Raw genomic sequence first — 12,962 nt, forward strand, 5'->3', positions numbered from 1 at the left:
CACCCCTCTCCCCTCTCCCTTTTTGGTACGGTCCACTCTGCCTCCGGGAGTGCGAGTTAGAATGTTCGTTGTGAGAGCCTGCCGCCAACCTGGGAGCCCTTGTTTACTTATGACTAATGAATGCATGCTGAGAACCCACTTTGAGTAGTGATCCTTTACTACAGTGCGCTTTATAAATGCTCCAATTGATTGATAGCAATATCTATTTTGCAGTAATAGTGCTGATATTGACAGTGCTGTTAATCCTGCATGATAAAATTATCTAAGGACCCGTCCTTTTTCTTCGCCACATATTCTTTCTACAGTTAGATTTAAAGGAAAGCTTTCCCTGTTTATTAATGACGGGGAAGCTAACAGCTAATACCGCATGATGGCGCCAGATGCTGTATCTACTTTCTTTAGGGGACCTTTTCATACATACAAACAGGTGCTCGACCTATGAGAGATCTCCCTGAAGTTTTTGACCCAGGCCCCTCAAAAACATCTGACGAGCCTGGTCAGTGGTGTGGAGTGGAGTTACCAAGGCAAAAAAAGAACAATTGTGTGATGGTAGCACTGTTCACTTGGTTCTGCGGTTGCCCAGAGTTAAGGAGAAGCAAGGGCCAGTAGTTTGCCAGGTTTAGGGGTTTAGGTTGGACTCTTCGCGGTAAGTGAGTGATTTAGGGCGTGGGGGAGGATTGATAATCAGCTGGCGGGTGGTGGAGTGAGAGAATCAAGGATGCATTTCAATAAAGCATTGCATCATAAGAAATGGGCACTAATCACATAAAAAGAACGCTTCATGATGTGGTGTATGTTTCAGTGTTCCTTCCTTTCATGGTGAATAGATGTGATGTGTGATGTTGGTCTGAAGGTTTAGAAATGGGTATGTTTGGGAGAAGGCCCAAAAACTATTCTCTAGCATACTGCGGCACGATAAAAAGGAATGGCACAAATTGCATAAGCACCGTAAAAAATATCTAAGCACATTTTTCAGCTATTTCACAGAAAACGTTCTTACAAGGAAAACGTATTTTAATATTTTTACTGTCAACATAAAACGGATTTTTTTTTAAAGAAAGTTAAAAATATCAAATTATATTTTGTAAAAATAAATAAAATTTACATACAAAAACAGGTACAATCTTCTTGCAATATAATCTTGGCACTTCAGGCACCGCATAAAGTTACATAGTGTAAGAATGTCTCACATGTCTCTTTAGCGTTTACATATTGAAAATGGAAGCGGTGAAGGAGTAAACTGATGTACTGTGGAGCGGAGTAAACATGAAGTATTGAGGATGAGGGAAAGTGGGACTGGATTGCTAATTACAAATCCTCTAAGTCCACCAGTCCCCACCCTTGAAGGTTTATTGACACACAAATAATAATCTGACCTAGTGTAGTGAAATCTGGTCCTCATGTAAAGCACTCCAGTGCCCTTGGGCCTAGTTTGTGCTGAATAAAACTGCAAAAAAAAGAAAACATAGCAGCCACTATGATGTCAATGCTGCTGCTTGGCTCTTCTTTTGCAGGATCTCAGGACCTGCATGTCTTGGGCACACAACTGGATAGGTGGGTATTGCACATCTGGCATGGTCCCAACAGGTATTGCCCCCCCCACTCCACAGGTGGAAAGGTGGTATCAACCTCTGCACATCTACAGGGCGGAAAGGACCCCTACCCTTTTTTGCAGAGTACTTCCATGCTTCACTCGTTGCACATTGTTTGTGGGAGCCATGGGGTGAGCACAGCCGTGTTAAAACAGTAATGCCTATGGATTATAGGAGGGGGGAGGCGACACGGGGCGGGAGGCTGCAATAATACTGACTTAATACTGGCTGTGGTAATGACGTATAGAGGCTCTACGGATTGCACTGCAAGTTCTGGTCCAGCTACAGTGAGAAGCAAGCAATAGATTGCCACTGTAATAGGACAGCTCCATTTTATGTCTCCAAAGGGAGACTTTTCTAGAAACAATTTGTGCAACTATGGCCCATGATATTACAGTGTACTAGCATGAGCAGGTGCCTTATTGACCGTCGGGCCATATCCACATGAACCCTAAGGGGCAGATTTATAAGCCCCTTGCGCCACTTTTGCGTCATTTTTAACATGGGAAAAATGATGCAAAAGTGGCGCAATGGGCTTGCAAATCTGCCCCTACGTTAGTAAGTAGCTTAATAGAAGCCATGGGCCTAATGCAGGAAGGGAAGTCGGTGCTCAACCAAAAGTTGTGTTGTACAATCTAGCAATAAAAGGAACTTGCTCCGACACTTCCTACAGGTCCGGTGAGTCCACAGCATGTAATCAATCAATACCTCAGATTTTTTGTTCTTGTATTAAAGCCCTTTCTGATGAGTGTAGTTAACAACTCTGTGCTGTAGAACATCTCTGTTCGCACACTCTTACTCCGGATAGTATGCAGCGAGCTGTGTGCCCGACACAACCTGACCATGCAAGCGGTTTGTAGAGAGCAGCAAGAATGTAGAAGCGAACACTGACGCCTGATATAGTGCATATGGTGCCCTTTGAGAATGCCATTGGTCGGAGGAGAGTACAGCACCATATATGTATGTGCACCTGGTAACAAAAAGTAATGACACGATTTCTGACTCCGACTTCAGCATAAAATGTTAAAAACAAATTAAAGATAATCCCAGTGCTGGGGGAGAATAACAGCACCAAACAGCCTTCTGGCACTCTGTTCACATAGGTGGGTTTAAAAACAGTTCTTTGGGTCCTTATGAGACAGTGAGATATACTAGCTTCAGCCTTAGTCATCCATTTTGAATACAGAGCCACTGGTCTTCCAATAAAAGTGCACGGTGTCAGCTCCTGGTGAACCAATTAGAATTCAAGAGGCTTTGTTGATAGCTGTCCAATCATAACCCAGGGATCTGCCTTCTGGGAATTCAAACAGAACCAAGTTCTTTTTTCCCTCCTATTGATGTAGAAGGTGTAAAGTGTAGCAAACTTGAAAGATTGATAAGAATGCCCAAGCAGACCCTACATCTACTGCGCGCAACATACAAAACATCGAACGTCAAGGGTGCGTGATCAGATATACAAGTGGATGAGCTGGAGTTCAAACTTCTTTTACTTTTGTAAAGATTTCTGAGAGGAGTCTGGAGAATTTGTTTGTTCCTTTAGCTATCTATATGTCTTGGAGCATGGTTCAGCAACCCTGTGACCACCAGAATTCAGTGAAGCGAACAATGGCACACCTACACACTGAAGATTCAATAAATACAAGTTTTGGTTTAAGGCAGAAATAAAAATCATAAATGTTGACTGAGTGGATTAGGCAGTAAAATGTGTGGCAGACGTTCAACACAAGCATTACACAGAAGGTGTGCGGCCATTGTTAAAATGATGCACCTCTTCGAAGGCTGCACGGATATCATTTTCTACATGTCATCCAGATGGTGGTAAGGCTGCTGTTCAAAGTGTGCAATCCACACTAAATAATGTGCTTATTGTTGGATGTGCACATCTCCCAGAGGCTTTGTAATGTATTCTGCACACTTGCGTCAACGTCATTGTGCAGCTTTCATCATCAAGCGTCTCCCATGTGGGTGTGCTGCTATCACTGAACTTTCTTCAAGCGACCATCCAGCTATTGTAAATGAGCATGCCTCCCAGTAAGTTAAAATGTCATTGGTGAGCACACGTCTCCCAGGATCCTGAGCCGCCTTAAGTAACCGCGACTCCACATGGAGGCTGTTTCCCTATTGGTGAGCATGTGCGACTCTTAGGACTGTAGTTTACTATTGGCTGGGCGGGGTCGGCGGTCTCTCCAAGGCACGGGTGCAAGAGGCGCAGCACGATGTCTTGTAGTAGGAATACACACAAAGCCGAGCTTGCACCACCAAAGGGCAGTTCTGATGCTTGTCCTTGCAGTTCTCATCTGCAGAAAAAGAAACTTCATTAATGATGAAAGACCCAAACATGATGCTCAGTAAAAAAGTTGGAAAGCACAAAGAATGAAGTTGACTGCTCAGTTCTTAGACTTGTATTGTTATTTACCTGTAAGATTAGTGTGAGTTCAGTGCCTGTGTTTCATGCACGTTTGGCATTCGCTTTGTGATTTTGGGCCTGATTAAGTCCTAGCGGATGGGATGCGAGTCACGAATGTGATGGGTATCCTGCCCACCCTATTTCAAGGGCCATAGGATAGAATAATGCACTTGTAATATGGCGGACAGGATATCCGTCACATTTGTGAATGGTAGAAACATTTTGAGTGCTGTGGCTCTGACTGAAGGAGAGTGTAAACATCTATTGATGAAAGCACACTTAAACCACAGAATCCATCCTCACTCAGAAATATCTGAAATAACTTTATTTATTTTTTTAGTTCAAATCTTTTTTATTGAAAAAAGAACATAAGAAGCACATAAAGAAAAAGAACGAAAAGCATAATACAAAATTACATACAGTACATGTGGATACGTTTGGCTCCGGCTTAACTACACAGATGATGTACTAAAGGATCTTGCGAAGATGTACAACTATGACCTGATACTTGTAGCGTACAGCCAAGTGGATTGTATATACTCTGAACCAAACATATATCAAGTAAGTGGATAAATGAAATAAATAAGTAGATGGATAAATAAAATATATAATATAAAATACATAATTCATGGAACAAGTACGCAGGTACTTACGAGGAATGCTCAATTGGTACATACATTGGTACATTACTTAAGTATTCGAATATAGCCCATGCTGGGTTTCTGACGGAGTCGCAGCAGTAAGTGAGGAAGGAAGTAAGCAAGTAATTACATCGCCCTGAGCATATACACATACATAGAAGCAAGAGGGACTAGTATCTCTCTAGGGAGGATCAAAGGAGAAGGAGGAGGCATAAAGAGATTTCCAGAGTTTTTTTTGTTGATGCACGCCAAGGAGAGGATTGAAGGGCATTATTGTCTACTCCTCTGATGCAAGAGACCCACTCACGCCACATCTTGAAGGAGACTTCCCCAGCAGCCTTCCATTTACACAGTATGACCTTGCATGCTAGGGTGAGGAGTAGGTCTAGCAGCTGTCTATCATACTCGTTAGCGACCGTTTGATCCAAAGCACCTAGGATGACATAGATAAATTCTCTCCGTGGCTTGATTTTAAAAATATGTTCTATGCAGTCGAAAATGTTATTCCAATAGTTTTTTAGGGAGGGGCAATGGAAAAACATGTGGGACAAATCACCTTCGGCCTGATTGCAGTTCCAGCATTTTGGGGAATCTCTCAGTTTAAGTTTAAATAGTTTTTGGGGTGTCCAGAACACCCGGTTGATCAACATGAATTTTGTTTGCGATAGGATTGGGGAAACTTTGTTCACAAGAGCTGTAGCATTGATTCTATCCCAGTCAAATTGAATACCTGTGTTATTGGGTTCCTTCTCCCATTTTACTTCATTACGTTTTTGTGCTTTCCCGGCTTTTGGGATAAGTAGTTTATAGACCTCGGATACAAAATGACCTGCAGCTAGGAGACGCGTTAGTTGTGAATTAAGCCATGGCTCAAGGGGTTTAAGTGGACGTGGGGCAAGGACCGTCTTCAGCTTTAGGAAAGCGTAGAAGTCCATTGGTGTAAGGCAGTGAGTTGCCTGAATCTCCGAATATGGAAGTGGTGTGCGTCCATCATTTAGGTCAGAGACCATGTTTATGCCTTTCAACGACCAATGTTCCCAGAGGAGTGATTCCCCATTAATTCTAATGGCTGGGTTATGCCATAAGGCAATGGAGGTAGTGTTTTTTATTCTTGGGCCGGACGATTGAGCTTGATCTAGCCTTAGAAGAGCTCTTCTAGTGTTTAATAAGATATATTTAGAATGAGGGAGATGCGCTAGATCCATGGTAAGTAGTACTTTGAGCGGTGCCTTGCCTACTATAGCTTTCTCTATATCTATCCACAATGGGGTATAGCATGGTCCCTCGACGAACCAGGCTGCTCCCTGCTTGCACAAGAATGCTGTCTGGTAGTTTCTAAAGTTGGGAAGCCCCAGGCCGCCTTTTTCCTTAGTAAGCTGCAGCTTTTTCATAGATACCCTTGGCTTCTTCCCCTGCCACAGAAATGTTCCAAACAGTTTATCTATTTTGCGCAGGAAGTCCTCCGTAAACGTCATGGGGAGCATGCTCGCCAGATAATTTATCAAGGGTGTTATCATCTTCAGCGTTTCAGTTCTCCCCCACCACGATAAAAACTTAGGGGACCAACCATCTAGTAATTTTGTTATTTTGTTTAGGAGGCGATCCTCGTTGACTCGTAATGAGGTCTTTGTCAAAATCTAATCCCAGATATTTAAAGCAGTCCGGCTGCCACGTTAAACCAGAGTTCCCCAATATCTCCTTACTTCCTACACTATTCAAAAGTTTAACTTCAGTTTTGTCCTTATTTAAGGAGTATCCAGAAACCTCAGAGAATTCCTCAATGGTTTTCATCAGGGCTGGTATTGCCTCATCCGCTTTCTCAGACATGACCAGAACGTCATCAGCGTATGCTGTAAGTTTGATGACGCAGTCGTTAAAGGGAATTCCAGGGATTGTACTGTTATTACGTATTTGGTACAGGAAGGGTTCTATGGCCAATAAGAAAAGCGAAGGGGACAGGGGGCAACCCTGTCTTGTACCCTGTTGTAATTTGAAAGGCGAAGAGAAGGCACCACCCGCTCGAACTCTGGCCGAGGGACAGGAGTAGAGGGACATGACCAGTTTTATGAATGTTAGACCTAAGCTAAATTTAATACTGCCTCCAAAAACGTCCAGTCTACCTTGTCAAAGGCTTTTTCTGCGTCAAGTGTTATTGCTACAGTGGGAGTGGAGAGGAGTTTTGACTTTTCAAGGACGTGTGCCAATATTCTAGTATTGTCGCTGGAGTGTCTGTTTTTCAGAAAGCCAGCTTGTGAGGGATGGATAATTTTCGGTAAGATTTTCTGGATTCGGTTTGCTAGGATTGAGGCTAGAAGCTTACAGTCTAAATTGATGAGCGAGATGGGTCTGTAGTTTTTTGGGAACTTCGGATCTTTGCCCTCCTTTGGCAGGACCGCTATGACAGCCTCCGCCAGTGTACCTTTAACCTCTCCCGTTTCGCAAATTTCATGGAACATATGAAGCAAGGGCAGTGCCAACGTAGAGGAGAAGCATTTGTAAAATTTAGCCGTGAACCCATCAGGTCCTGGGGCTTTACCGCATCTAAGTGAAATATCTGAAATAACTTTATACTGCCATGTGAAGCTATTACATAAGATTTGCTCCTTACATGATTTTACCTATATGTACGACATGTACGACATGAATCATGTGTATCAATAACTGACATCAAGTGCAAAACCTGAGCCACAGGTAAGTAACATATGTTTACAGAATTTATCTATTTTAGAATCATATGCTTTGCAGGGAGTATCACGAAAGGACCTGGGGGAAACGGCCTTTACAACACGAGCAGAGACACGCATGCTGTTTCCCTGCAAACACAATCACGCACATGCGTGGTTAAGGCAGTACGTGGTCTAGATGTCAGGATGGGCAAGAACAGGAACATGAAGCGTTGGGCCAGAAAGCTTGACACAGACAGGTAAGAGGGGCTGGGGCATGGAGTGGGGGTAGTTTTTGGGCTGGGGTAGTTTTTAGGGCCAGGGGAGGGGCGGTGGTTTAGGGTTCAGGGGAGTGGGTTCAGGTAGTTTTAGGTTTTTAGGGATGGGGTCCTTTTTAGGGCTTGGGTTCTTTATAGGGCTGGTGCCAGGGTTTTTTGGCTCAGGGCGGAGGGGCAGGGGTGTGATATTTACCACACATCCCTTTACCAATCATGCGTTTACCACTACATTGCGTGATAAAGGCATGCGTGGTAAAAGAAGGCATGATTCAGACGCATTCGTTGTTAGGGCTGCATTGCAGAGACACACGTGGTTTAGAAATGCGTGTCATACAACCATTACCTAGAAGACATGGATTAGAAATAAAATTCATTTTGGAGCATGCAAAGGAGTACTCCCGTGGCACTCTTTCATGTGCCCTTCCATGCCCCTGTGAATTTGACCCAAAACATCTACTATGGGAATACAACTGGAATACCACCAGGGACAATCATACACAATTAGTACAAATAGATTGTTAAAGGTTGGAGGGAGCACACTGCATGGCAAATTAGTATACCATTCGCCAAGTGCTTGTTAAAGAATTTCAACTAAAGTTAATGTTATCATGCACTGCATTTACCACAATGCATCTGGGTGATTGTGTGCTGGTATGTCAGGCAGTGTGCTTCTTCTCCAGTTTGTGACTGGCTCCTTGTTGAGTTGTTGGGCTGACGAGCTCTAGGACGCCCCAGTGCTCTGCGAGGAGTACAGAAACATGAGAAGACTGTGAGCAGCATTGCCAGCGCCCCAAAATGTAACGTGTTACTCTCTACTGAAGGACAAATATCCTGAAACAGGTAAAAAAAACACAGCACTGGCTGCACCAACAATGATAAAAAACTGAAGATTTTAAACCAAAGTGAATGTGACTGTGCACTGAATTTACCACAATGCATCTGGGCAATTTGTGTGCCGAAATGCCAGGCAGTGTGCTCCCTCTGCCTTTTGTAAAAATATATTACACTTTTACTAATGGGGAATTGGATGTTTTGGGGTTAACTGCATGCACGAGTTTGTAGAAGAGTCCACTGTAATACTATTCCCATAATCATAAATCCTTTTGTAAATTGGCCTCAAAGGCTCTCCATTTTTTTCTGATCATGAAGTTTTTATATACTATATAATAAATCATTATGCAGTTATGATACATATTGTTGAGTTCTGCAATGGCAAAGAGATTGTTTAGAGATAAAATATCCAAGAAGCCATCATCAGAATTTAGAACTGGCCTCTGTTATTAAGTCAGTGGAATGTATAACCTGACCATACAGGAAAGAAAGAAAAATATGAAAAAGAGGGTAACATACTTAAGACTTACACAAACTGTAGTTCTGGGTAAAAGTATGTAAATCGGCTTTCACTGAATTGTTCCAGGCGTTATTGACATGTGAAGCACTGAATCCAGCCTGAGTATATCCACAGAGTTTGGAACCGTAGGTCTGGGATGTCAGATGCTCTCAGATCCTCCCCGTCTGGGGTTGGCATAAGTTTTATGTTCATGATCAAGTAAATTCCCTTAGACATTTTGGACCAAATGAATGGCCGAATTTGTAACTATACGTCAGACGTGATGGGACCCTTTTTTCCCCAGCAATACAAGAAGGTGAATGGGATCAGTACTAATTTATGCAATTTGCATAGATTCCAAGTTCCTTGTGAGTGGTCACAAATCCAGTCTGAGCAACTGGTGGTGATATTATGAATTTTAATTCTGACTGCCATGTTTGTTTCCAGTAATGCCCATGGACTCCTCAAAATCAGGGCCAGACTGGGAACCCAAAGCAAAGGCAAATTTACCAGACCATCCCCTGTACGTTGCATAGTGAGCGAGTCTGACCACCACGAGGAGGGTTTAGGGGGCTCCTCCTGCCAAGAAAATGTGGGCAAAAATGGTGCATTCTACAACATATTTTTCATTATATATTCAATTGTATTCGTTTTTAAAGCATAGTAAATGATGACCTTACTGTGCACCAGGATACGACAATATTTATTGGAGCTCTTCAATGATTCTCTCATATCACCCTCCAACAGTGCCTCTCATCTCCCCAAATGCCCATCTCTCACATGTATTTCATTTGTTTTATAGCGCCTCTCATACCAGCGTAGGGTGTCTGAGCACTTTACATCACACAAATACAGAGACAGTGAATAATATGTATAAATCAGTGTATAGAAAATGTTACAAAGGGAAATACAAGGTTTAGGATGTACAGGTTACCCATACTGGGAGATACTTTTTTAAAGTGCTAGATGTGGAGAAGCACAAACCCAGCATTCAGAACGTAACAGTGGTTAGGGTTGGCTTTAATAATATGAATTTATTTCTACACAACCAACCCCATTTAAGCAACATTAGGATAGTAAAAGATTCTGAAAAAAATATAACTTTCTGTCCTGTACCATGTAGTTTACATGCAGCTCTTTGATAATACTTCATAGCTCACTGTGCTAGATTATGATTGAAACTTATGAACTGCACAGCAAAACAATCTCTGTGACAAAAGCAGTAACTCATTAAGCTATGCATATAAAATACTGTTCTGCGATCTGCGCTACCTTAAATGAGACAAAGCTGCAACTAAACAAAACTCCCATCTCTCTCCAACAGGTACATTAATCACCAGAGTTATCTTGACACTTTTATTGTTGCCTGAAAACTACTGGATATGCATGGAACTCTGCAGAGGGTGCTTTCAAAACTGCTGCACTGCTACAAAAATGGTCCCCGGTAACAAAACTGCGACCTCCACTCTTCCAACCACCCGGGGAAACGTCCGATGCCTGGTACGGACAGAACCAGCCTTGCTAAAATGGACCAAGTTTTACATCTGCATAAAATCTATCCGTGGGTCACCCCTGGAGTTCAGAATTGGCTCAAGACTATGTCCTTGGTACACAAAAGTGTGCACGGAACACCGCCTTGGAATCAAAATATAAACCTTTCTAAATAGGTGCCTGGTACACCTATATGAACTACTGATTGTAAGCTGCTGATTGTTCCGCAATCTGAATATCGATTATGTGTCCAAAGAAGATTTTCTATTATTAGGCTTTACATCTGGAACAACATCCCTGATAAAATACACAAAGAAAAGTCGCACCTGGACTCAGGAAAAAAGTGAAAGTGTGGCTCTTCTTCTTAGCTCCTCTCCATGAGATCTGCTAACTTCGACATGTGTGTTCTACTAACGTGTGGTCCCCAGATATATTTTAGTACATTTTTGTGAGATACAAGTAAATATATCAAAATAAAAATCAAGGTAGCCACCTTTTGGACTTCCATAGCCTGTTGCTAAGTACGTATTGCCTTCTTAATTTGTTTTGCCATGGGTTTGTTAAAGGGCTTGGTATGCTACTAATTGACATTTTATTAATTTCTCGACAGAATGATGTCTGGCGAATCATGCACTGATCCAGTTGTATAAATTCCCATCTTCAGTTTTATGAAGTAATAAAAGGTAATGTTAATCCGTGTTGTTTTTGTTCGAAGAAGATGCACAGTGCGCCTAAAGAACCTACATCACTAATCTGTGCGCTACAAGAGTGGTTCAGTGTGAGCCAAGGCCCCAAATTGTTTTTTTTCCAGAGTGATGCAAAACGAGGAATAGTAATCTTTCCAGTCCTCTTTCTTTTAAGGCATAGTAACACGTGTTCACTGTGTCAGGAAATAGAAGGTCAATGGGAATTGAACAGCTTTAAGAAGTGGGCAGTGTGCACTTGTGAAAAGGTGCATTTTTCACTTTTCACATTCGTATACAGTGGAGAGATGACCTTGTTCTTTAAGAACCAATGGGCTTCCTGTCTGATCAAGAAAGAAGTTTGATAATGTTCTAAACTAGGGATGGTTGGTCCACCCTGGTTTTTCTTAACCCCTTAAGTGCTGCGTTGGCCGACGGCAGCACTACCTCCCCAGTGCTGCGCACGACCATTGGACGTACATTCAGCACTGGTTCCAATGGACAGCGCAGCACTGGGGAGGGATGTTTACTAGCATCTATGAGGTTAAAGAGAATAATGTTTTGTTTGGGCGGTCCTTCCAGATTATCTGCATATAAGTATATGAATGTTTTAACAAAAACATATTGATCAAATGAGTGGTGACATATTAAACACATATTTTATGATTGGAGTCACCATTATGTGTCAGAACTGTTAAGGTTTGAGGAGATAGGCACGGAGCACCATGTCACAATTCTGCAGATCTCATTAAAAGGAGGATTATTAGTTGACACCTTTCTGTTGCAGATGTCCCCTTCGATCTAATAGAGACTTTTAACCGCAGATTCCTTACCTTAGAATTATCCCCAGGCATTGGACTGGATCTGGAAATTTTTCTTGAGCAGTACCCCTGCACGTTGGTAGGTGGTGGTGTTGAGCTCTGTATGGAGTCGTCCCCATCGAAAGTGACATGCACGGTGCTCATACAGGCGCCAACCCAGCGCGCTGACGTAATTTCTTTTCTTTCTGCACCAGTCAGCGCAGATCCAGTAAGAGCTACCCCTCAGTCAATGCTTGACTACCTTTTTTCTATGTTTTGTCAAGGTTTTTTTCCTTCTGTGTGGCAGGAATGTCATCAGAGGCCGGCTTCAGGCCCTGTGGCGCCTGTCACAGCTTTGTGACGGACCCCCACCCTGTCTGCCCATGGTGCCTCGAGCATGACCTTAAGACATGTTCCAATGCATCATGCACCGTAAGGTCTTGAGGGAGAAATCCCTCAAGGGCTTGGCAGCTCAACATGCATAGTCGCAACGGTCCAGATCCCAATCGAGAAGATGGCTGCGAAGTCCGAGACCCTCATCGTGCCGGTGCCACTTGGGAAAATTCTGCTCCCACAAGAAGTTGAAGCGTGCTTTGACCACCTCGTCCAATGGCTGACGAGATGAGAAAGCGTCATCACTCAAGGCCTGGCTCCATGGTTGAGCCAGCTACTGGGTCATTTCTATTCCTCCCCGAGTTTCTGGGAGCCAGAGCGATTCTCGTCTAATTGGGAGAATTTTATTAGGCTATGCAAGTCATTTTTGGGTGAGCTGAAATCCCTGGTGCGCCATTGAGCCACACAGGTTTTAGATGGTCCCCGGCAGCTCTAGCGCCAATCGGGCCCCGGGGATCCACAGATGTATCCAGATCAGTGCCGGTCGTGCCAGCTCGACCTTCCCTGGCACCTGTCCCAAGGCCTTGCTCTTAGCACCGTACCCATTTATATTCCTGGCTCCAGCACAAAGCTAGAGGGGCGTAGTCCGACACAGACTCTGGCGCCAAGTGCAGTAGTTCCTTTCTGGCCGAAGCCTGATCCCTATTCTTATGGGCTAGGACACTGGAAGGAATGGGCTGGGGC

General features: G+C 43.3%; 1 protein-coding gene across 2 annotated transcripts in view; it reads right to left on the reverse strand.

Annotated features, from left to right (window-relative positions):
- Window positions 1-993: 993 nt before the first annotated feature.
- ADAMTSL4 (ADAMTS like 4) overlaps window positions 994-12,962 on the reverse strand; it is a 340,678-nt gene continuing 328,709 nt past the window's right edge. Inside the window, exons 18-19 of one of the 2 annotated variants that reach the window (XM_086947463.1) lie at window positions 8,205-8,320; window positions 3,755-3,889 (exon numbers count right to left, since the gene is read on the reverse strand). In XM_086947463.1, coding sequence (XP_086803589.1) covers window positions 8,238-8,320 — 83 coding nt within the window. In that variant the 3' untranslated portion in view covers window positions 3,755-3,889; window positions 8,205-8,237. Of the gene's footprint in view, window positions 3,890-8,204; window positions 8,321-12,962 lie in introns of both variants that reach the window. The other variant, XM_086947462.1, reaches the window with a different exon arrangement.

Source organism: Lissotriton vulgaris, chromosome 12, assembly GCF_964263255.1.
Source record: "Lissotriton vulgaris chromosome 12, aLisVul1.2, whole genome shotgun sequence".
Lineage (NCBI taxonomy): Eukaryota > Metazoa > Chordata > Amphibia > Caudata > Salamandridae > Lissotriton > Lissotriton vulgaris.